Consider the following 26,022-nt stretch of genomic DNA (forward strand, 5'->3'; position numbering starts at 1 on the left):
TACGTCCTGTCAGAACTAGGCAACCACTTCCCGGACGTTTATAGTCTATGGGCGGTCCGGAAGTGGTTAAACAAGTAAATTTGTCGCTAAATTCTAAAACAACACGAGCTATGAAGGTAGCCAGAAGTCACAGAGTTCTCCTTAAGCGGATCTGAGGGGGGGATCATCGACACCAACAACACACTTATTGTATGGTGTCCCAGTGAGATGCTGGAACAAGTTCGGTGGCAGGCCAGCTTGACAGCTGCCGGAATGCTAGAGCAGGCAAACCATTGACTGTAGCAATTTGCTGAATATAGGCGGGTCATCGCCAACAACACGTAGATGAAGTTGCTAGTGTGTGTGTGTGTATATGTGTATATATATATATATATATATATATATATATATATATATATATATTTTGTCAGGGTCTGGGGTTGCTAGTCGGGGTGGCATAGACGCACAAGTCCAGTTTCTTTAGTACAAAACAAAGGTAGAGTTTTATTTTCACTCAAAAATCTAGTGCAGCAACAAAAGGAAAACAATACAAAAATAAATACCTGCCCAGCTAGGCTCTAAACATAGAATAGGTTACCTCACCTAAAATAACAAAATCCAAAAGCCAGTAGAATCATTCAGGACACAGCTCCAAAAATATGACCTCTCTGTTGCCTCTTCAGCCCAGCTCTGCCACAGTCTGCTGCTGGAGCTGACTTCTTAAGCATCCTTGATGAGCAGACTTTCTGCTGCTGGAACATCCCCAAAGTGTGGACTGGAGGGGGGTGGAATGACAGGTCCCACTACCAACCTACCTGTCATTCCTAAAAATCCAGCCCAATACTGAGCATTTACCAAAATGTGGGGTCATCAAAACCAGGCCAGACAGCAGCAGTCAGGTGTAAGCTGACACTTGGTCAGGTTATATTAATAAAGTTGCAAGCCTGCAAAAAAATACAACTAAAACAAAAGAAAACCTTTAGCCAGCACTTACTAGATAGGAAACAACCTTAACTAGGTCACAAACAAAAAGTTCAGTAACCCTTTGCTCACATGTGTGTCTCACACAGACTGGCGTTCTGTGTCCCAAGGTAGACAGAGAGCGCCGCCCTGCTGAACTCTCACTATATCTAATATGCACTGAATTTATTGTAGACCCACAAACTGTTGTGAACACACACTTTACCATTCACATGTAGCAGATGACCCAATGTATCCCAAGAAAACCTTCTAGCAAACACCATTGGTTCCCCTGCAGTGGCCTTACCTCAGGTAACTTGATTTTCAAAGATGCTGTTGGCAAAAGAGCACAAAAATGTGATCACTGGGTAGTGGAAATCATTGCTTGCTCAGATGAATCCATGCTGATAGAAATTCAGACAAACCACATAAATTGATTTGATCCTTATCAGATGATGTGGGGACTGTTACCCTCCACACCCTGGGTCCTCTTAAACTTGTGGATGGAAATTTTGGAATGTAGGGCTTTCTGAAGCATTGTGGCTTACCAAGTTCATCCCTTCATGGCAGCTGTTTGACCTAAGGCAGAAAGACACATTCAACAGGGCAGTGCACCATCCACAAGGGTTATTTAGTCATGGATCAGATCCAAGAACATGTAAAACTTGTGTACTGACCCACTCATTTCTTAGATATTAATCCTATAGGGGAGAGTGTCTCTTCAAATTGCTGTATCTGTGGTATTATACCACTTAGGTTGTTCTTATGTGCCCTGGAAGCTGAGTGTGTAAGCTTTTATATCATATGCTACCAATACTATAGCTCTAGCTGTAATTGAGAAATGGGGAAATCACTAGTAAAAACAAGTCAGGAATATGAATTTTCTATGCTGTATAGACTTGTTTTTAATGAGTGATTTCTCCATTTCTCTTATAGCTAAAGCTATAATAATGGTAGTATATAATGAGACACTCCGCTTTCAAATGACACTGGAGCAACCTTCCCAAGTGGTATAAAACCGGAGATAGTGATTTATCTCCCCCTTCCCCATTTTGGTATTTGCTGTATGTGTATACTGGCAATACAGGTTGAATACAGGGCGGACTTGTAGCAATACTTAGTTATTGCTTTGCTAAAAAGAACTTGTTTTCTGCTATAACAAAGTACAATAGGTTAGTAAAGTATCCTGCATAAAAATGTTTAGCAAACAATCTCTGATTTGAAGCAGAAGCAGTACCCCAGCTTTCAGCCCTAAATTCAGCTGTGTGAACATGCTCTGATGGGTATGACCCATGCATACTGTCCTGTAGGCAGCAGCTGACCCTCAGGTAGAAGAACTGAACAAATGTTCACCCGGTCACTGGTCAATAACTTATTTCACTGGTTCCGTAGACTATTGTGGGCAGTGGCCATGTGTGTCCAAAGGGGGAAGACCTCAGAAAGGAATCAATGAATGTGGTGCCCTTAGATGGAGCCAGCGATGTATCTGAGGTGGCCCCATAATGTATTGGGTGATATATATGCATGGGTCTGCAATGTCATTGTACTCACTGTGCACAAGTTTCTGGCAGCCTATTAAATAGCTACACTTTTTTCTAATATCACTGATTTTTATTTTAATGGATTGGTTTTATCCACAAGTCTTTAGTAATATAACATAAAATGTCATCTCTTCCTTTTGAATGTTTAGTTTTCAGCATGCCATTAAGTTCTGATACCCGCCATATTATAGATTATTGCATATTTTGAAGACTATAATGTTTTGTGTTTTTGTAGACTTCGATATGAACTTCTTCTGGTACTGGAGCAGATTCATAGACTATGTGCAGTGCGTGCTGGCATTCACTGCCGTGACCGGGTACATCACCTATCTATCTCTGGACTCTGTGCTCTATGTAGAAACCCTGGGCTTTCTTGCAGTGTTTACTGAGGCTATGCTTGGAGTACCCCAGCTTTATAGAAATCACCAGAATAACTCAACAGAGGGGATGAGGTAAGTGTTATGTCTGCTTAATAATATACTGTAGCTGTATACATCCATATTTCTAGAGGCTCCACAGTGATCTGCTGGTTCTCATAATCTAGCTAATTTTTCCAGAGTAGAAACCCTGCCGCCAGGTGTTTGCCTTGTCTCATATTATTACATGGTAGCCCTTGTCATAAATGACCATACATCTAAAGGGGATTTCCAGGCCAGAACTAAAATTTCAAAATGTAAATATTTTCCATTAAATATGTTTGTTTGTAAAATACTTGTGTTTTATTTGGGGACTGCTGAGCCTCCCCCTGGTCATGATGCCTTCAGGATGCGATTTTGGCGCTTCCACTTATATCATGTCTGTTCACATTGTTATGGCACTTCTGGTCCTGTGAAGGAACAAAAATGTTACCAATGACATCTGCACCAAGGGCTGGGTGGGCAGAGGAGGATACTCCTCGCTGTCCATGTCCTCTACTTTGGTTCTGGGAAATGGAGTGGGCAGAGTAAGGCATCTGAATAAACTGACTTTGGGGCAGTGTGAGTGCTGAGTGACAGCACAGCGCAATGAACAATGGGACTTGTAGTAGGGGAGTCCTGGATGAAGTGAGCCATCTAAACAAACCAGCCACAGTGATGACTAACAAGATGTAAACTGTTGGGAGGTATCACATCCTTTCATAGGCTTTAGAAAGGCTATTTCACACTTACCTTTAGTATGTAGATTGCCTCAGTGGTTTCTGAATAAGTCCGTTTTTATTCATATGCTAATTAGACTGTTGCACGATAGATCGTGCACACCTCTCCTATTGTTTTCTATGGGAGGCGGCGGCTGCTGCTGATGATGACTCAGCTTCCTGTTTGCCTCGTCACACATAGGAGATAATAGGAGAGAGGAGGCTGCTGGGAACTTCCTGAGCTGGCTGGAAGCTCATTAGCATATTAATAAAAACGGACTTATTCAGAGACCACTGAGGCAATTTACATACTAAAGGTAGGTGTGAAGTAGCATTTCTAAAGGCTGTGCAAGGATGTGATTAGATAAAAATGACTTTTCCCAGTGATAGAGCCCCTTTAAGGTTTATTTCACACGGAGGAAAATGGTGAGGAATTTAGTGTGGAATTTCAGCGCTGAAAAAATGCCTCCCATTGACTTCAATGGGTTCCTTTTTCTGCTAGCATTGAACCCATTGAAGTCAATGGGAGGCTTTTTTTCAGCACTGAAATTCCACACCATTTTCCTCTGTGTGAATGCACCCTAATACTCAGACGTCCACCAGATCTCTGGAGTTTCTCTCCATCTCTGTTTCTCTCCAGTTTGTGGAGTAACTGTCCATTCCAATTCGGACAAAGGGGTCCCTATCATGAGACCCCCAATGATGTCCATATACCCTTATAGAGCATTAGGACTGGAGATGGCTTTATAAGATATCATGAATTTTTAGGCTATTACCTGGAATTTTATACATTTCTGTCTATGCATGGTCTCATACAATAAGTCCCTGTACTAGAGTCTCCCTAGTGATACTTTACCCTTTAGTGCTGTCCATGATCCCACGCCTAGTGACACATACTATGAATATAGTAAATATTACTGCAGCTTATATGAGTACCTCATCCTCTGTATGTGGGCACTGGTTATTGGCTGCATTTAGCCATCAAAAATGTAGGACTGTAAGCCAAGTGCAAAATGGTCCCTGTACCTTTACTTGTATGTGTAGGCTATAGCTGCTTTTAAAATTCTCCCTTGGTCAGCAAGAATGTACTAGCATGGTATATACTAAAATGTGACGAATGGTATGTGTGTATATAGCTGGCAAACAGTAGTCCCTTGAAGTTATACAATCGACTTTCTACATGCTCTGTCAAGAAGATTTTCTTAAAAAGTTAAGAATCTGTGTGTGAATCACATTGTTTGGATGTCTTAGGGATGGTTAATTCTCAGGAGCCAGGTAGTCAGGTCAGTCCACCTAGAAACTTCCTGCAGGCACCTAGTCTATTGGGTTGTCTTCTATTGATTTTTCTGAAAGGTTGTATAGCTTACCTACTAAAAATATCTGTCTGATCCAGAACGTTACAGCTGGCATCTAAAGTCTATAATGATTTGTGCACACCTGGTGGAACGCTTTTTTATTTTATCTTTTTTTTTTTTTTTTATATGTATGCTTTCTCTGCTTGCTTTTTTTCTTTCTAAGTTTTCTTTTTGTGTCACATTTCACTTTCTTTCTTTAACAATTTTATGCAAGTACTACAAATATATTCAATTATTAATCCTCAGTTTTTCATTTAAAATAAAAATGACAAAGTGAACATGTCATATTGAAAATGCTGTGTAATCTGCAGGCAGCCTGTTATAGACCTGGCGGAGTGGAGCAGACTGATTTATAGTTAGTGGGAAAAGTTCAAACCTGTGATGTATTAAGGGGTCTCCCATCTCAAGGATCCTATCTATACTGGTAGCTCATGTAAATTGAAGCCTTTTTATAAATATATTGTTTTTAGCAATTTTGCTTTGTTTGCCTGATATGTGAATTTATTCCTCCCATTGTTTACACAGCGTTGCTATAATCATAGACCTATAGGACAAGTGACGTTACGCACCACTCTTGCCGGTTTCTGCTATTTGCAGTTTGCTGATAAAGACTGGTCTGTTATCTCTTTATGTAAACACACAGATAACACTGAGTTCATTCTGTACAAGGATTTTCATATTATCTGACCTGCAGAAGTGTTTTTTTTTGTTTGTTTTTTGTAGATTGTGAGCCCCATATAGGGCTCACAATGTACATTTCCTTTTTTTTTTTTTTTTTTTTTTTTCTCCCTATCAGAATGTCTTTATAGTATGGGAGGGAATCCACGCAAACACAGGGAGAACATACAAACTACTTGCAGATGTTGTTTCTGGCAGGCTTTGAACCCAGGACGCCAGCGCTGCAAGGCTGCAGTGCTAACCACTGAACCACCATGTTGCCCCACCTGCAGAAGTGTTGATTGTCCCGTTCAGCAGGAGGGAAGGATAGGGAGAGAAATACAGGAAGTGAGTCAGCAGACACTGCATGCAGCCTGGCTGAAAGACTGAGATGGAAGAAGCCCTTTAAGATCCCTCCCCATCCTGGGAATAAGAGTCCAGTGGGAGGTTCTACCTAGTAACTGATAGTCTTCCAAGTACAGAGATGGCTGTCGGTCACTGAGTAGGGCTCTCCACTGAACTCCTAAACCCAGAATGAGGAAGGATTTTAATTCAACAAATGTCCTATTATACTAAAACTTTTCTAATAAAACTATATCTCAATCTGCTTAAAGGGGTTGGCCACTTTCAGACCAATATTGACAAACAAATGTACAACAAAAAGATATACAATTTTCTGTGACTTCTAGAGGATAAAACTCTGACCATGGTCATGTGATTTACGGTCCATGGTCATGTGATGAGGATACAGGTGCTGCTCGTTAGAGTCACAGCACAATTAATACATCTGCCTGGTAATCAGTTGTGCACCTGTGTGCTCATCACATGACCATGGACCGTAAATCACATGACCATAGTCAGAGTTTTATCCTCTAGAAGTAAAAGAATGAGTGACAGCAAGCCGAGATCTAGAAAACTGTGATACAGAAAGTATATTGGAAAATTGTATATCTTTTTATTGCACATTTGTTTGTCAATATTGGTCTGAAAGTGGCCAACCCCTTTAAGCCCAGGTCTATAACTGGCTGCCTGCCAATTGCACTGCTTTTAAAATGTGGCAGATTCTCTTTTAGGCCCTAGCCCAATGTGGAATGCAGCATTTTACATTCACAGCAAAGTGGATGGGATTCTAGCGAATCCCGTGCTCACTTTTCGGAAAATACGCACAGCGGACATACTGTGACTATCAAAACCGTTGCAGTTTTGGAAATCGCAGCATGCCATTTTTACCTATAGGGAAACCGTTGGCATTTCCTTGTAGGTGTAATTGAAGTAGGAACTCCACAGAGGAAACCTCTGCAGATTTTCTGTGAAAAGCTTTGATGGAAAAAAACGTGCTGCGTTCCGCTGCGGTTTTTCTCACAACACTTTTTTGCTTTGGGAGGCTACATACAGGAGAAATCGTCAAAAAGATGTCAACTGTCAGTGCCCTGCAATAATCTGTGTTTACAAAAACATATGTTGTTTATGTAGACTATACTTAAAGGGGTATTCCCACCTCACATACTCATCAGTCTTTACTGCTGTAAAATCTTCACTTGATAATTCACTAACATTAGGGGCTGGAAAAAAAAAAATCAGCAGTCGGTTAAGATGCTGCAAAGATATGCTGCCGGTTGCCATTTGTAACCAGTGCGAGCAGAGTACACATTTAATTTTCCCTTTGATAAAAGCTTTATTGGATTGTCTAATATTGTCCTCAGTTAAATCTGAGCTTCATTCAAAGTGAATTTATAACATTTGCATGTGAGCAAATCATAACCGGGCAAATTTGAAGGCTGAATTTATAACCCCACCTGGGAGCATTAATCCTTAATCTGACCTTCCATCTTTCAATTCACTTGTGCTTTGTTGGGAACATTAATTAGTCGGCGTCAGGGAGACAAAGACTATGATTAATAGAGAGAGATTTCCATTATTCCAATATACAGTAGATCTTGAGTTTCACCTTGGACAGGTTTATCAGACTCAGTGGCCTCTTAGTGATAGTCCCCTCTACAATTCCGTTTTCTTCCATCTGATGATGATGATGATACTTTAGGTGATCACTAACTTTGGGTAAATTTAGTAGTAGAAGCGAATATAAGAAACTTTATAATATGTATCCTAGAAGAATGCCTCTTTCTCCATATATCTAGCTCTTTTCCTACTCCATGTCCCATGTTAGTGACTGTAACACAGAAATCTTTGCTGTATCCATCTTGGTCCCTCAGTATAGATTGCTGGCTCACTAGAGCATCTGATGACATGTACTCAGAAATCTGTGGAGTGGGGTAGAGCGAATAGAAGCCAAGTAAGTTAGAAGCAGGGATAGAGGCACAGACAGGATTCTGCTGCTGAAAGTAAGTTTTCTGTCACACCCTAAGTGCTTTAATCACATCACTACTGTTCAGAGCTTCTTTATGATGTTTTCCATGCTGCTTCTGCATAAGTGTGAATTAGGGAGCTGACTGTGAATTAGAGCTATTGTCTGCAGCGGATAAATTATTAAATATGTAGAAACCAAGTAGTAGTATTTTCCACCACACATGTTGCATGACCAAAGGTCCCAGTACAGTGCTGTTTGGTAATGAAAGTAAATGCAGTCATGTTGCTGCATCCTTGACATGATCACAAGAAAGTCATCAGGTCTATATATTAGAGATGAGTGAGTAGTATTGGATCGAGTAGGTATTTGATCGAATACTACGGTTTTCGAAATATTCGTACTCTATCGAATACTACTAGCTATTTGCAGTAAATATTCGATTCAGAGCCACCGTTGCTTGGCCAAGTGCTATACAGTATATAGCATTCGGCAAATCAACGCTGGTTCTGCAGCAGGTTCGTCCTTACTAGTCAGGAGAGCTGGCAGCTTGCTGTTACGAGCAAGCTTACTTTTTCTCATAGGAATGAATTGACCAGCATTGATTGGCCAGTGTACAGCATTTGGCCAATCAACGCTGGTTCTGCCGGAGGCTCGTCTGTGATGAGGCGGAGTCTAAGATCGGACCACAGCAGTCTCCACTGTGGTCCGATTTTAGACTCTGCCTCCTCACAGACGAGGTTTCGGCAGAACCAGCGTTGATTGGCCGAATGCTGTACACTGGCCAATCAACGCTGGTCAATTCATTCCTATGAGAAAAAGTAAGCTCGCTCGTAACCGCAAGCTGCCAGCTCTCCTGACTAGCAAGGACGAGCTTGCGGCAAATCAACGCTGGTTCTGCAGCAGGCTCGTCCTTGCTAGTCAGGAGAGCTGGCAGCTTGATGTTACGCGGGAGCTTACTTTTTATCAGTGCAACTGCAAGCGGTGTGCAGTTAAAGCGCACAGACTCCATAAACTATAATGGGGTCCGTGCGCTTTAACTGCACAGCGCTCCTCCTAAACACTATTTGTGGACCTGGTGACTCTCCTTCAGTCGAATAGTGGTTTGCCCTGAAACGAGTATTTTTTCCCTTAGACTATAATGGGATTCGATATTCGATCGAGTAGTCGAATTTTGAGGCTCTACACGAAACAAATATCGAATCTTTCACTGTTCGCTCATCTCTACTGTATATCTTATAAGTTACACTGGGACCATATTCATCCATTACTTGCAATAAAGTCATCACCGCACTGCAATCTTTGGCCTTGTGAATCGTGTCACAGGCAAAGCGTAATGTGTGTATGCGTGTGCATATACAGTACACACATATATATGAAATGTATACTTTAATATAGTATAGCTGTTCGTAGGGTGTAAGAGTCAAGCTCTGCATAGTTCTTGTTTCTTTAGATTACATTTGGATGTTGTAATTAAAAACATAAATAGCTTTAACCTGTCAAATAATGGAAACGAATGCTAAGAGCAAATTTTGTTCAGGTCATGAGGGACAGATTTTTGTAATGTATTTCTTTTATTTTCATAAAAATCTACAAACTTTCTGCTTTTTGTTTTGTTTTTGGTATTGCCGTCTTGTTAAACTTAATTAAATGTTAACTTGGCCTATTTTCATCAAGGGATCAGAACAACGGACATTAATACTGCCAGATTGACGAATAAAAACACTTTTTGTTTGTGGTTATCATTGAATTAAATGTTGGCTTTTGCGTTCCTTTTTCTCTTTTGCAGCATGTTATTCATTTTTATTTCTTTTTTTATTGCAAAAAAAAAAAAAAAAGTCTCTGTGCTTTCTGTTAATAGCTGAAGTTGACCCCATAAAATTTTGGCTTCCCTTTGTTACTAGACTGATTTCATAAGCATGCAGCTTGTACTGAACTTAGCATTCTGTCCTTACCCTTAGAAAGGTGAGGTTCCGGTTCTTTCATATGATTTAAGTCAAAACTCTAAGTTTATTGAAACCATTTGTCCTGTTTTAGGTTGATCCATTGGTTTTTGGCTGCAAAACTTGAACTTGTGTCCTAAGCCCTAGGGTGCAGCAGTTTTTCATTAGATAGATATAGTTTTTTGTTTTGTTTTTAATTATGTGACCAAGGTACTTAATATCTGATAATGAACTCTTATTAGGGTAAGTTCACACGGAGTATTTTGGTCAGGATTTTGAGGCTGTATCCGATATTGAATGCAGTAGATATTGAATGCGGACATCTAAGGTGCTATCATTTATGTATAGAATCGTACAGCTCCTGGATGTTCCATAAGAACTATTCATCATAAGTCTTATCAGCAATTTCACAGCCTTGTACACATATTACCAAAAAAAAAAAAAAAAAAAGCTACTGTTGTGAGATCTCATTTCTCTGTTCATGATTTCCCTTATGTATAGGAAATTATTATTGTACATGAATTACAGGAAGCGAAGCTGTGGGGGAGCTTTCATTTACAAATCACTGTTAAAATTATTATTAACCTGGGAATGCGTGCATCTCCGCAGTGTGGTTATTTCTCTCTTATGGATTCCATTTCATGCGTGGCCTACAGTATGTAATGACTGTGCTTAATCTAATGTATGACATCCTGAATTGTACAGAAAAATTATGTCCAAAGTGGAGTTTTTGCAAGGCCGTAAACACAGTCATACCCTTGAGCTTTAAAATATTATCCTCATTGAAAGCGATTTTTTTCCCCTCCTATTTTTCATACAAGTTGTCCTATCAGAGTTTAGAAAAGATATCCTTCGTAACAGGTATTTCGCTAGGACATTAAACAAGGTAGGCGGCAATTCTGCCCACATTTCAGGGGTGCTGTGATCCAGGATGTTACTGTAAGTGGGGGGGACTTTTAAAGATTTTCTGTATTTACCTTAGTGGTGGTAGTCTTTTGTCTTGATCAGTTACAAGTGTATAAGACAGGAATGTAGGAACATATAGGAGATCCAGGAACACTGAACTGCATATACACATGCCCAAAACATTTGTAGTGTAAAATGTTTAACTTTGTATTATCTGCAAATTGAAATTTGGTTATGTTTGTGAGAAAACCCCCATCAATTCAGGAGAGCTGGTACATTATTTGTCCATAAATATATTATTGTATTAGGTGTTCTCACATGCACTTGCAAATGTGGTATTGAATGAGTCACTGTACTGGCCGAACTTTTATCATGTTGTTTACGTGCAGCCGGTTACAGGCTACGTATTCTTGGAATCGTTTTTAAGACAAATTAGAGCAGGAATGTATTTCTGTATAGAAAGGGTTTCTTTACAGTTAGAGAAGTAAAACTATGGAATGCTCTACCCCAAGAGGAAGTAAAGGGGCTAGGTGATTATCTAATAATACCGTATATACTCGAGTATAAGCCGACCCGAATATAAGCCGACCCCCCTAATTTTACCACAAAAAACTGGTAAAACTTATTGACTCGAGTATAAGCCGAGGGGGGGAAATGCAGCAGCTACTGGAAAATTTTAAAAATTAAAATGGCCGGAGTTTTTGGGTGCAGTAGTTGCTGGGTGCTGGGGAAGGGGAGGGGGTGTTTGGTTGTCTGTCTGCCCCTTCCCTGAGCTTGAGGATTGTTTTTATTTCCCCCACTTGGAATTCAGCCTGGCTGAATATAGGGTATCTGCAGTGCTCCTATTAACTCCTACCCGACGGAACAGGAGCACTACAGATCCCCTATATTCAGTAGACCGGGCACTTTCAGACACAGGGATATGGATATGTGCTTCACAGTCATTTTCTACTTTTGTATGTATTCTAGGGAAAGGAGTGATTTACAACTGTTATTTTTTTAAAAACTTTTTTTTTTTGCACTATTTTATGTGAGATTCTATACATTGATATTGTGGCTGGTCATAGATCCCCCTCACCCTCCTAAAAAAAAAAAAAAATTTTTTTTTTTTTTTTGCTGACTCGAGTATAAGCCGAGGGAGGCTTTTTCAGCACAAAAACTGGGCTGAAAAATTCGGCTTATACTCGAGTATATACGGTAAGTAAAATTTAGGGTTGTAATTAATAGAACTATAAGTTATCGCAATTGGATTTTTGGAAATAAGGTTGAGCCAGGGATTTTTTCTAATTTGGTGTCGTGAAGGAATTTTTCCCTTTTAAAGGGGTTATCCATTTTTGAAAAATTATCTGCAAATACACTTAAAGCAGTGCTAAATACGCACGGTTGCCTTGTTTGGCATTTTACTTGTTCCTCCTTGTATCACCTTTTTATTTTCATGCAGTGAATATGTGAATAGACTACATTTTCCATGATTCATTTGCTTGCTCTCACTCTGTGTTTGCTGCTCACAGGGGAGAGGGGTTGTAAGCCTGCAAATGAACCATCACAGCAGCATGTGACCTCAGATGTGGCACTGGTTTATAACCTGTGATTTCATTGCAGGGGAGAATGGAGATGGGAGGGGTACACAGAGAGTGAGATCAGCAAGATGAATAATGGGAAATGTAGTTACGGTAATAAAGGTGATACAAGGCGTAAAATAAAGCGAAGTACAGGCTAGGGAACAGTAAGTACTTAGCACTGCTGTGGATATATTTCCAGATAATTTTTTGAAGCTGGATAATCCCTTTTAATAAGTGATGTCTGCTTTGTAGGGGCTTTTGTCCTACTTTGGATCTACTCTGTAAGGTTTTAGAATGAACTCTATGGATCTGTGTCTTTCAACCATATTATCTACAGTATGTAACTTGCAACTGTCACTTCTGGCTATTGAAGCAAATGATTTAAGGGGTTTTCTGGACAAAAAAATCATTTTACAAAAAATGGTCTGTTAGTTCTATTAATGGGTTAATAAATGCCACCAAATACCTTTTAGCAGTGTTTTGTGTGATTTCTGGGGTTCTCAGTGAGTGCCTCTTTTGTGTTTCCTACAAGTTCCAGGATGCCTCACTTCTCCCCCCCCCCCCCCTCTCACTAACTGATCCCCTCCCTTTCTCACACACTCCCCTCCCTGTTTTCTTAACTAGCCCGCCCACTACACCCTCAGCAGCCGTAAATATAATACTAACCATCCATCACCACACCTCTCTCTCACACTTACTGTCCTCCTCCATTTTTCCCCTAACTAGCCAGTACACACGTGCGCAATAGCTCCCTGCGTGTGCGTCGCTGACATGTCCAGAGAGGATACGGCAGGAAGGAATGGCAAGTATGCCAGATCTGGTGTAGTGAGGGGAGGAGACAGGAAAGCAGGGCCGGAGACAGGAGCATGGCAGTGAGGGGATGGGAAGTGTAGAGATGGGAGGGCAGAGCTGGAGGCAGCTGTTTAGAGTAAAAATTTCTTTTTATCCCAGACAACCCCTTTAAACAAGATGTCTAAGATAAGTGGTTGTGAACCCAATTAGTGGTATAATAAAATAATAAATGGATAATTACTTGCCCACAATCATACTTGTGCTGCCCACCAGTCTTTGGTTTCTAGGTGCTGAATAACTGTGGACGTTTTAAGACTTAGCAACAGCCCCTTTAAAAATCACCCATTTCTCATAGTATTTGTTTTTTCCCAGCTCAGAATCTACTATATTATTCTAGAATTTTTTTTTTTTTTTTTTTTTTTTTTTTACAGCTTATATTCTACACATTGTTCTCTTACATAAAATCATGACCAAAAATGTGACATTCATTACTGTACGGTATATTCAAAGTGTATTCTGTAATGTTATTGCCACATATTGAGGAATTCTTATACTATATATATAAAAGTGCATTTTAGCATGCGGGAAATATAGTGTGTGCAGAAGAACAATGTTAGTTGGGAAAATGTCCATATCAGTAGAGATCTGCCTCTGCCAAGACTGATGCTGATTTAGCAAAAGCACAAGAGAATTTTTTTTTTTTTTTTGATCCTGTCATTTCACATTCCGGTGTCTTAATATAGCCACCGAGATATAGATTGCACTTTTGTTCTCTACACAGAGATATTTACAAATCACCAATGGTAAAAAGACAAATGACAAAGTTAATAATGGAAATGATTTATGATATGGGGGTAGCACAATATCATTTGTCTGTATAAAATTGAATTACAGAACCTAAGTTAATTGCTGAAATATAAATAGCAAAAAAAGGAAAAGATCTGAGTCTCTGCTGCCTTACAGCTGCGCTACTTCATAGTACATATTCTTTTTGCAGACATATACAGTGTTGGCCAAAAGTATTGGCACCCCTGCAATTCTGTCAGATAATACTCAGTTTCTTCCAGAAAATGATTGCAAGCACAAACGCTTTGGTATTAATATCTTAATTTATTTTGTTTGCAATGAAAAAACACAAGAGAATGAAGAAAAAGTGAAATCATTGATCATTTTACACAAAATTCCAAAAATGGGCCAGACAAAAGTATTGGCCCCCTCAGCTTAATACTTTGTAGCACAACCTTTAGACAAAATAACTGTGAACAACCGCTTCCGGTAACCATCAATGAGTTTCTTACAATGCTCTGCTGGAATTTTAGACCATTCTTCTTTGGCAAACTGCTCCAGGTCCCTGAGATTTGAAGGGTGCCTTCTCCAAACTGCCATTTTGAGATCTCTCCACAGGTGTTCTATGGGATTCAGGTCTGGACTCATTGCTGGCCACTTTAGAAGTCTCCAGGGCTTTCTCTCAAACCATTTTCTATTGCTTTTTGAAGTGTGTTTTGGGTCATTGTCCTGCTGGAAGACCCATGACCTCTGAGGGAGACCCACCTTTCTCAAACTGGGCCCTACATTATGCTGCAAAATTTGTTGGTAGTCTTCAGACTTCATAATGCCATGCACACGGTCAAGCAGTCCAGTGCCAGGTGCAGCAAAGCAACCCCAAAACATCAGGCAACCTCCGCCATGTTTGACTGTAGGGACCGTGTTCTTTTTTTTGAAGGCCTTTTTTTTTTTTTTTTTTTTTTTTTCCTGTAAACCCTATGTTGATGCCTTTTTCCCAAAAAACTCTAGTTTTGTCTCATGTGACCAGAGAACATTCTTCCAAAACGTTTTTGGTTTTCTCAGGTAAGTTTTGGCAAACTCCAGCCTGGCTTTTTTATGTCTCTGGGTAAGAAGTAGGGTCTTCCTGGGTATCCTACCATACAATCCCTTTTCATTCAGACACCGACGGATAGTACGGGTTGACACTGTTGTACCCTCGGACTGCAGGGCAGCTTGAACTTGTTTGGATGTTAGTCGAAGTTCTTTATCCACCATACGCACAATCTTGCGTTGAAATTTCTCGTCAATTTTTCTTTTCCGTCCACATCTAGGGAGGTTAGCCACAGTGCCATGGGCTTTAAACTTCTTGATGACACTGCGCACGGTATGCACAGGAACATTCAGGTCTTTGGAGATGGACTTGTAGCCTTGATATTGCTCATGCTTCCTCACAATTTTGCTTCTCGAGTCCTCAGACAGTTCTTTGGTCTTCTTTCTTTTCTCCATTCTCAATGTGGTACACACAAGGACACAGGACAGAGGTCGAGTCAACTTTAATCCATTTCAACTGGCTGCAAGTGTGATTTAGTTATTGCCACCACCTGTTAGGTGCCTCAGGTAAGTAACAGGTGCTGTTAATTACAAAAATTAGAGAAGTATCACATGATTTTTCAAACAATGCCAATACTTTTGTCCACCCCCTTATTTATGTTTGGAGTGGAATTATATCCAATTTGGCTTTTTGCCAATTCTTTTTGTGGTTTTCCATTGAAGACAAATTAAATGAAGATAATAATACCAAAGAATTTGTGATTGCAATCATTTTCTGGAAGAACATGAGTATTAGGTGCCAATACTTTTGGCCAACACTGTACATGACACTATCTCTATCAGATTAGCTTGTTAAGATGTTAATACTTGAGATAGGTATTTTATTTTCCTAAAGTGTAGACTATTTTTCAAAGAAATTAATTTAAGGAATTTAGAAATATTGGAAATCCACAGATCAACGCCAGAAACAGAGCTGAAAATGCCTATACAGTATAAATAGAAAAAGCAATATTGCTGACTGACCATAGCCCATAATCCATAAAAACTGTTATTTAAAAATTAAAATGAAGGCACACCATTGACAGACCAAATTGCTACAATTAAAGGGCATGTCCCAAATAAATTTAGAAGGTCTGGTCTAGACTCGCACACTTTTCTTTTCTATTGTCTTGACAGTGCCGTGAAAACAAAAGTGTCAGAGACACGATAACCTAATCCATAATTATGGTGGCCCAGATGGTATTAGTGTCTCACATAGGACATCCTGGTGCCAGAATAGAAATCTACATCAGGTAGGAACTGGCATAGATTTCCATTCTAACTCACGCTAGAAAACTGGAGTGAGTTATAATAAATCAATCAGGCTGAGGGCAGAATAGGATAGGACACTGTAGTACAGGACCGCGCTATATAACATAGGATAGGGCATTATGGGATAGGATAGACAAATGTCCCACCGTGTGGAAAAGCTGCTCTTTTTATTTATTTTTTTGCAGATTTGGCTTGCCAAGAAATGGGAAATATATAGGAATGCACACCTGGCTTTGGCTCAAAAACCGCAGCAAAATCTGCAACTAAGAAGCTTTTCCATAACGTGGGGCTTAGCCTTAGACAGCAATTTGTAGCAAAGCCAGAACAGCATAGCATAGGACAGAGCAGCGCAGGACAACATATAATGGCACATTACATGCCTATACGTGAAGCTTCCTCTGGAACCATAATCCTCTGATCATTTTTGAGGCTTTGAGCCCCCATTCCCGCTACCCACTGAAAGAGAGCCTGTAATGAGGCTAGTCCACCTGCAAGCTGTAAAAGAGGGATGTGATGCCTGAGGGGAACATATTATGCTACTAGGGACAGAATTTACAAAATCGGCAATGTATAGTGGCCATGGTAAACAGTCACTGCTCAACCTGCTCTAATGCACAGGACAGAAAGTGTTCACCCTCATGGTCCTTCTTGGCAGAAGAAAGTTGCAGTTTTTATAGGTGAATGGTGCCTTTACTGACAAGAGGGGAAGCTACAAGGAGATGTGAGAGACTACCTGCCTTGTGACTTCATCTGCATATGTCATGTCATGCTTGTCAGCTATGCATCCATATACTGTAGTTTATTATATGGATGCATAAGTGGTGGTAATAGCTCTGGAGGGCAGTGCTTAATATATGTATGTAACAAGGCAGGCTGTGACTAAGACAGACTCACATGGATGGGGGAATGAGAGCAGTCCTAGGCTACAGAGAAAAGTAGAAAGGGGGGGGGGGGGTGAGGACAGTCCTAGGCTATAGAGAACAGTAGAAAGGGGGGGATGAGGACAGTCCTAGGCTACAGAGAACAGTAGAAAGGGGGGGGGGATGAGGACAGTCCTAGGCTACAGAGAAAAGTAGAAAGGGGGGGGATGAGGACAGTCCTAGGCTATAGAGAACAGTAGAAAGGGGGGGATGAGGACAGTCCTAGGCTACAGAGAACAGTAGAAAGGGAGGGATGAGGACAGTCCTAGGCTACAGAGAACTGTAGAAAGGGGGGATGAGGACAGTCCTAGGCTACAGAGAACAGTAGAAAGGGGGGGGGGGGGATGAGGACAGTCCCAGGCTACAGAGAACAGTAGAAAGTGGGGGATGAGGACAGTCCTAGTCTACAGAGAATAGTAGAAAGGGGGGATGAGGACAGTCCTAGTCTACAGAGAACCGTAGAAAGGGGGGGGGGATGAGGACAGTCCTAGTCTACAGAGAGCAGTAGAAAGGGGGGGAATGAGGACAGTCCTAGTCTACAGAGAACAGTAGAAAGGGGGGGGGGGATGAGGACAGTCCTAGGCTACAGAGAACAGTAGAAAGGGGGGATGAGGACTGTCCTAGGCTACAGAGAACAGTAGAAGGGGGGGGGATGAGGACAGTCCTAGGCTATAGAGAACAGTAGAAAGGGGGGATGAGGACAGTCCTAGTCTACAGAGAACAGTAGAAATGGGGGTGAGGACAGTCCTAGGCTACAGAGAACAGTAGAAAGGGGGGGATGAGGACAGTTCTAGGCTACAGAGAACAGTAGAAAGGGGGGGATGAGGACAGTCCTAGGCTATAGAGAACAGTAGAAAGGGGGGATGAGGACAGTCCTAGTCTACAGAGAACAGTAGAAAGGGGGGTGAGGACAGTCCTAGTCTACAGAGAACAGTAGAAAGGGGGGTGAGGACAGTCCTAGGCTACAGAGAACAGTAGAGGAAGTTCTCAGGTGTTGCAAAAAGTGTGCAATAGTGGAGCTGCAGCTGGAGATGGAGATAGAGTGTGGCCAAGCTAACAGGGGGCCCAGTACACTTGTACCTTCTGTCCTATGGTTAAAGCAGCTGTAATCTAAGGCTAGATCATTTTAGCCACAAACTAATGTTAATGCTTTTTTCACAATGTGTAATGGTTTGGTGCGAAATTGCATAGAGTCTGAAATTGTAAAGTACTGATTGAGATTTTTAGAATATGCCAGTCGTCTAATATAAGAAAATATGTAGGTATGGTTTGTTTGTTTGTTATTTTAGAATTCATTTTTGTTTTTCCATTTGTCAAAAGTATGAAAATTCTGCTTTCAAAAGAGTTAATTCAGATGTCGCAACCTGAAGATTAGCAGTGTAGCAGTAAGGATCTGGCAGGGGACAGGTGTCATGTCTGTATTTGTGGTGAGACCATCTACATGACAGTGTACTATGGCACTTTAAGCAACTACTGCAGTGAATTTACTGTTTAAATTCTGCTAAATCTTGAGATCTAGGTGTAAAATTTTTCAGTATTTCTAAGGAGGTAACTGAATTGTAGGATAAGTGTATGATAAAGATGGACTAAGGTGCACACAATCTGATAAATCACATTGCAACTTGCAATGGTAGAGACTGCAGCAGCAAGTGGCTGTGATACTATGGCCTCTAATGTCTTATCTGTATTCATAAATGTGTGAAAATTCACAGAAATACAGATTTTAATATGCCTTTTCCATGAGAGAAATGGAGCAATGTAGAGATAAAATATAGCTAAGATTAAATGGAAAACTGCTGATGGACACTGAGAACAAGGCTAGACCTGAAGGTGTGGCTCTAAATGACTTCTCAGAAAAGATAATGATGGGAAAAAGATGTTGAAGGATTCAGGAAAGCTTCCCCCTAATGTATTTCCTGTAACCCTTTTATTAATGATGACCACAGCGATCGGTTTACATTCATTTTTAAATATGGGAATTAGAAGCCGTCATGACATCATCTGGCACCGGGTTACACTTTTCATTGCAATTCTCTGTAGTTTCCAGTCACTATTTGATTTAAGAGCTTTGTGACTTGGTACCACAGAAGTTGGGTACACTTTGCAAGTAAGGACCCACGCATGGATTACAAATCTGTATTGTGCTAAATAAGGAATATGGGTCACATAGACTGCTATGGTCCCATACCTTTTATTTTTTGTCCTTTATTATTTACTCCTTATTTACTCCCTCCCAGAATCCCAACCATGTAGGAGATAAGTAATGTGCAATGTGCATTATTTCTTTTCAACGTGATCATTCTATTCTCTGCTCCCACAGTCCTCAGACCTGATAGTTGATTGAGAAAAACCTTTATGCATGACCTAGAAATAATGGAATCTGTTATTTTAATGCCCAATTACATGGATGAATCAATGGACCCATGTTAATGTGGCAGCAATCACCCCCAAAAAAGTGTGTGCTGCTTACACAGTACCCCGCAGATTGAGCTGCTTTTCTTGCTTCTGGACTGTTTTGTTTTAAGATTAGAAAGGACCTTCTGCGACATTTCCTCTCTGCTGGTCATTTCTTGCCATTGGAAGACTACAGTTTGCTCATTGATGGTTGGAGGAACTCCTCATTATGTGGCTAGAAGATCGTAGCAGAGGGACATGAGCACATTGAGGTGAGGCTTTTTTTGCAGTCATGGTACCCCTAGCAGGAGTTCATGAAGAAATCTTTTTTTTTTCCTAATGTAGAGGGTTATTGGGATAATGTTACATGGGAGGAAGAGCGCAAAATAAGGAACATGCTAGAAAGAGTGTGGAGAAAGAAAAACACGGTGGTGGTAATATTAAGGATGTCTGGGCCAAGATGGTTTGCCATCATTGATGGAACAATTACTTCTGAATTACATTAAAAAATTTAAAAAAAGATTCTCAAAATATCTGTCAGTGAACTGAATCTCATCAAAACATTGGACCCCTGTTCCCATTCTATGGTGTACTAGAGTAGGTGCCTGTTCTAGTATGTCATGAAAGTGGTGCAGGTTGGAGCTTTCAGGAGAGGATGTCCGATATAACGCACAGCTGACCTCCTGCTTTAATGGCTCAGTGTTGAAATCTCCATTACATGCCACTATAAATGATGCCCCCACCACCCTCACACGTTATCCTGTTGCTATGACAGCCAAAAGCCTTATGAAGGCTCCCAAACCTGTCATAGGATAGACCTCTTGAGGCTGATCTATGATTGGCCTCAGTAGCTGTATATGGAATCTCCCATAGACTCTATTAACGCTGTAGCGAGGCAGCAGTGGATCAAAACAGCTGCCACTGTTTTGTTTTGTTTTGTTTTTTTTCCCTCCTATAAAAATTGAATAAAAAGCAATCGAAACATCAATCATTCCCTAAAATGGTATTAATAAAAAGTACATCTTGCTCCACAAAAAAAGACATGTTATGCATCCCCATATATGAAAATATTAAAAAGTTAAGGGTGTCTGAATAAGGAGAGTCTAAGAAATTTATTTTATTTTTTTCCAGGGTTCTAAACGTAACAAGAACTAAATAAATTTGATATTGCCATAATGGTATTGACACACAGACTACTGGTAACGTAATTTTGGCTGCATAATGTAAGCTGTTAAAAACTAGAGATGAGCGAACAGTGTTCTATCGAACACATGTTCGATCGGATATCAGGGTGTTCGCCATGTTCGAATCGAATCGAACACCACGTGGTAAAGTGCGCCAAAATTCGATTCCCCTCCCACCTTCCCTGGCGCCTTTTTTGCACCAATAACAGCGCAGGGGAGGTGGGACAGGAACTACGACACTGGGGGCATTGAAAAAAATTGGAAAAAGTCATTGGCTGCCGAAATCAGGTGACCTCCATTTTAGACGAATAGTGGATTTCAAATCCGGGTCATATGAGAATGTGAACTTTGTGACTATGAGACAGGGATAGCTGTACAGGCAGGGATAGCTAGGGATAACCTTTATTTAGGGGGGAATGTTATTAAAAATAACTTTTTGGGGCTCTATCGGGTGTGTAATTGTGATTTTTGTGAGATAAACTTTTTCCCATAGGGATGCATTGGCCAGCGCTGATTGGCCGAATTCCGTACTCTGGCCAATCAGCGCTGGCCAATGCATTCTATTAGCTTGATGAAGCAGAGTGTGCACAAGGGTTCAAGCGCACCCTCGGCTCTGATGTAGCAGAGCCGAGGCTGCACAAGGGTTCAAGCGCACCCTCGGCTCTGATGTAGGAGAGCCGAGGGTGCACTTGAACCCTTGTGCACCCTCAGCTCTGCTACATCAGAGCCGAGGGTGCGCTTGAACCCTTGTGCACACTCTGCTTCATCAAGCTAATAGAATGCATTGGCCAGCGCTGATTGGCCAATGTATTCTATTAGCCTGATGAAGTAGAGCTGAATGTGTGTGCTAAGCACACACATTCAGCTCTACTTCATCGGGCTAATAGAATGCATTGGCCAGCGCTGATTGGCCAGAGTACGGAACTCGACCAATCAGCGCTGGCTCTGCTGGAGGAGGCGGAGTCTAAGATCGCTCCACACCAGTCTCCATTCAGGTCCGACCTTAGACTCCGCCTCCTCCGGCAGAGCCAGCGCTGATTGGCCGAAGGCTGGCCAATGCATTCCTATGCGAATGCAGAGACTTAGCAGTGCTGAGTCAGTTTTGCTCAACTACACATCTGATGCACACTCGGCACTGCTACATCAGATGTAGCAATCTGATGTAGCAGAGCCGAGGGTGCACTAGAACCCCTGTGCAAACTCAGTTCACACTAATAGAATGCATTGGCCAGCGCTGATTGGCCAATGCATTCTATTAGCCCGATGAAGTAGAGCTGAATGTGTGTGCTAAGCACACACATTCAGCACTGCTTCATCAAGCCAATACAATGCATTAGCCAGTGCTGATTGGCCAGAGTACGGAATTCGGCCAATCAGCGCTGGCTCTGCTGGAGGAGGCGGAGTCTAAGGTCGGACCTGAATGGAGACTGGTGTGGAGCGATCTTAGACTCCGCCTCCTCCAGCAGAGCCAGCGCTGATTGGTCGAGTTCCGTACTCTGGCCAATCAGCGCTGGCCAATGCATTCTATTAGCCCGATGAAGTAGAGCTGAATGTGTGTGCTTAGCACACACATTCAGCTCTACTTCATCAGGCTAATAGAATACATTGGCCAATCAGCGCTGGCCAATGCATTCTATTAGCTTGATGAAGCAGAGTGTGCACAAGGGTTCAAGCGCACCCTCGGCTCTGATGTAGCAGAGCCGAGGCTGCACAAGGGTTCAAGTGCACCCTCGGCTCTCCTACATCAGAGCCGAGGGTGCGCTTGAACCCTTGTGCAGCCTCGGCTCTGCTACATCAGAGCCGAGGGTGCGCTTGAACCCTTGTGCACACTCTGCTTCATCAAGCTAATAGAATGCATTGGCCAGCACTGATTGGCCAGAGTACGGAATTCGGCCAATCAGCGCTGGCCAATGCATTCTATTAGCCCGATGAAGTAGAGCTGAATGTGTGTGCTAAGCACACACATTCAGCACTGCTTCATCACGCCAATACAATGCATTAGCCAGTGCTGATTGGCCAGAGTACGGAATTCGGCCAATCAGCGCTGGCTCTGCTGGAGGAGGCGGAGTCTAAGATCGCTCCACACCAGTCTCCATTCAGGTCCGACCTTAGACTCCGCCTCCTCCAGCAGAGCCAGCGCTGATTGGCCGAATTCCGTACTCTGGCCAATCAGCACTGGCTAATGCATTGTATTGGCTTGATGAAGCAGTGCTGAATGTGTGTGCTTAGCACACACATTCAGCTCTACTTCATCGGGCTAATAGAATGCATTGGCCAATCAGCGCTGGCCAATGCATTCTATTAGCGTGAACTGAGTTTGCACAGGGGTTCTAGTGCACCCTCGGCTCTGCTACATCAGATTGCTACATCTGATGTAGCAGTGCCGAGTGTGCATCAGATGTGTAGTTGAGCAAAACTGACTCAGCACTGCTAAGTCTGCATTCGCATAGGAATGCATTGGCCAGCCTTCGGCCAATCAGCGCTGGCTCTGCCGGAGGAGGCGGAGTCTAAGGTCGGACCTGAATGGAGACTGGTGTGGAGCTATCTTAGACTCCGCCTCCTCCAGCAGAGCCAGCGCTGATTGGCCGAATTCCGTACTCTGGCCAATCAGCACTGGCTAATGCATTGTATTGGCTTGATGAAGCAGTGCTGAATGTGTGTGCTTAGCACACACATTCAGCTCTACTTCATCGGGCTAATAGAATGCATTGGCCAGCGCTGATTGGCCGAATTCCGTACTCTGGCCAATCAGCACTGGCTAATGCATTGTATTGGCTTGATGAAGCAGTGCTGAATGTGTGTGCTTAGCACACACATTCAGCTCTACTTCATCGGGCTAATAGAATGCATTGGCCAATCAGCGCTGGCCAATGCATTCTATTAGCGTGAACTGAGTTTGCACAGGGGTTCTAGTGCACCCTCGGCTCTGCTACATCAGATTGCTACATCTGATGTAGCAGTGCCGAGTGTGCATCAGATGTGTAGTTGAGCAAAACTGACTCAGCACTGCTAAGTCTGCATTCGCATAGGAATGCATTGGCCAGCCTTCGGCCAATCAGCGCTGGCTCTGCCGGAGGAGGCGGAGTCTAAGGTCGGACCTGAATGGAGACTGGTGTGGAGCTATCTTAGACTCCGCCTCCTCCAGCAGAGCCAGCGCTGATTGGTCGAGTTCCGTACTCTGGCCAATCAGCACTGGCCAATGCATTTCTATGGGGAAAAGTTAGCTTGCGAAAATCGCAAACTGACAGGGATTTCCATGAAATAAAGTGACTTTTATGCCCCCAGACATGCTTCCCCTGCTGTCCCAGTGTCATTCCAGGGTGTTGGTATCATTTCCTGGGGTGTCATAGTGGACTTGGTGACCCTCCAGACACGAATTTGGGTTTCCCCCTTAACGAGTTTATGTTCCCCATAGACTATAATGGGGTTCGAAACCCATTCGAACACTCGAACAGTGAGCGGCTGTTCGAATCGAATTTCGAACCTCGAACATTTTAGTGTTCGCTCATCTCTATTAAAAACGAAGGTCATAGTCACACAGATGTAGCTTTTTCTCCTGGTTCTGATTTATTTATTTTTTTCCTAGCTTCCCAGTACTTAGTACAGAATATTAAATGGTACTTGATTTATTTGATTTGTCCTGTAAAAATTAAGCCTTTTATACGACTCTGTGAATGGAGAAATAAAAAAAAGTTATTGCTTTTGTAATGCAGAGAAAAAAAAAATAATTAAAAAATGGCTGCGGTGGGATGGGAATCCCCCACTATAAAGACAGAACGTTATATATTCCGCATGATAGATGCTGCAAAAAAAATGAAAAAAACAAAATTGCTGTGGGTTTTTTTTTTGTAACTTTGCCTAAAATTATGAAATACTCACCTATAAACTACAATGGAACCAATAACTAAGACAGCTGATCTGCTAAACGTGATCCAGTGGAACACTGCTCGGTACTATTCCGTTATCGGGCCAGCAGCAGCGCATTTCAGCACCAGCTTTCGGGACAGCAGTTCAGTTCAGCAGCGGGAATTACAATGACATCCGAGGACTGCTGGCCCGATGCTTGTGCCCAGTAGCCAGTACATCAATGACCCCCCCTCCATCTCCTCCTCCTTCCAGTGCTGCCCCCCAGCTCTCCTTACATCTACCCCGTACCCTCTCCCCGCCACATGACTAAGCCGATGCTGGCCCGATGATAGAGGCCGTGCTTGTGTGTAGTAGGCAGTACATCGATCGATGCCCTCATCCTCCTCTTCCTTCCAGTGCTGCCCCCCAGCTCTTCTTACATCTGCCCCGTACCCTCTCCCTGTAATAGGCCTCACCGTAAATCTTGAGCAATGAATGCTACTAGATAGCCGCCGGACGCTGCAGAAAGTTTGTCCCTCCGGCTCGCTGTAGCTCACCGTTCCTATAGTCGGCGTGTTTCTTGTCAGGGCCTGGATTGAGCCCCGGTGTCTTTCCTTTCGGTCTCGGTACTAGCGCTGAGGTGAGGCCTAGTCGTGTGGCGGGGAGAGGGTACGGGGAAGATGTAAGGAGAGCTGGGGGGCAGCACTGGCAGGAGGAGAAGGATGGGGGAGGGGGGTCATCGATGTACTGGTTACTGGGCACAAGCATCGGGCCAGCAGTCCTCGGATGTCATTGTAATTCCCGCTGCTGAACTGCTGTCCCGAAAGCTGCTGCTGAACTGCGCTGCTGCTGGCCCGATAACGGAATAGTACCCACTGCTCTAATGATGGAGAAATATAAGGGTCGCATAATATGGTGACACTGTAAGAAATTATTTTTGGTAGCAAACAAATTTTATTGTACAAAAGTAGTAGAACATAAAATATTACCTTTAGTCTTCTGTACAGTGCAATTTTTTTTTTTTTTTTTTTTTTTTTTTTATAACTATGATGCTCTTTGAACCACGTTAATCATTTAACACACCATGGTGTGTTAGTGAAGTTGTGCAAAAAAAGAAGCCCAATATGGATATGTCATCTTTAAAATAAAAAAAATGAAGACTTTTAGAATGTGACATTGAAAAAAAGAGAACCACATCCCTTTAGGTGTGTCCTTTAGGTGTTAAGAGGAGCACTCCATTTCTTATCTGATCCTGTCAAAATCAGACCTATTGAATTTCATGTATTAATGTCTTATGTACAGCAGAGTTTTGTCATTCGGTGTCATCATGACATTAAATGCTGGTAAATTTCTCCTCTCTCATAACCAGCAATATTCCTTGTGTAATAGTCGATGATTACTTTCTGGCTGATGAATTAATTGCTTTGTTTGTACTATA

At 42.1% G+C, this 26,022-nt stretch overlaps 1 protein-coding gene across 2 annotated transcripts in view; it reads left to right on the top strand.

The window, feature by feature from the left end:
- SLC66A2 (solute carrier family 66 member 2) overlaps window positions 1-26,022 on the top strand; it is a 101,342-nt gene that overhangs the window by 61,322 nt on the left and 13,998 nt on the right. For both annotated transcript variants that reach the window (XM_075270964.1, XM_075270965.1), the window contains one exon: window positions 2,716-2,932. In XM_075270964.1, the coding sequence (XP_075127065.1) occupies window positions 2,716-2,932 (217 nt within the window). The remainder of the gene's footprint in view (window positions 1-2,715; window positions 2,933-26,022) is intronic.

The sequence above is a fragment of the Leptodactylus fuscus genome, chromosome 4 (assembly GCF_031893055.1).
Source record: "Leptodactylus fuscus isolate aLepFus1 chromosome 4, aLepFus1.hap2, whole genome shotgun sequence".
Lineage (NCBI taxonomy): Eukaryota > Metazoa > Chordata > Amphibia > Anura > Leptodactylidae > Leptodactylus > Leptodactylus fuscus.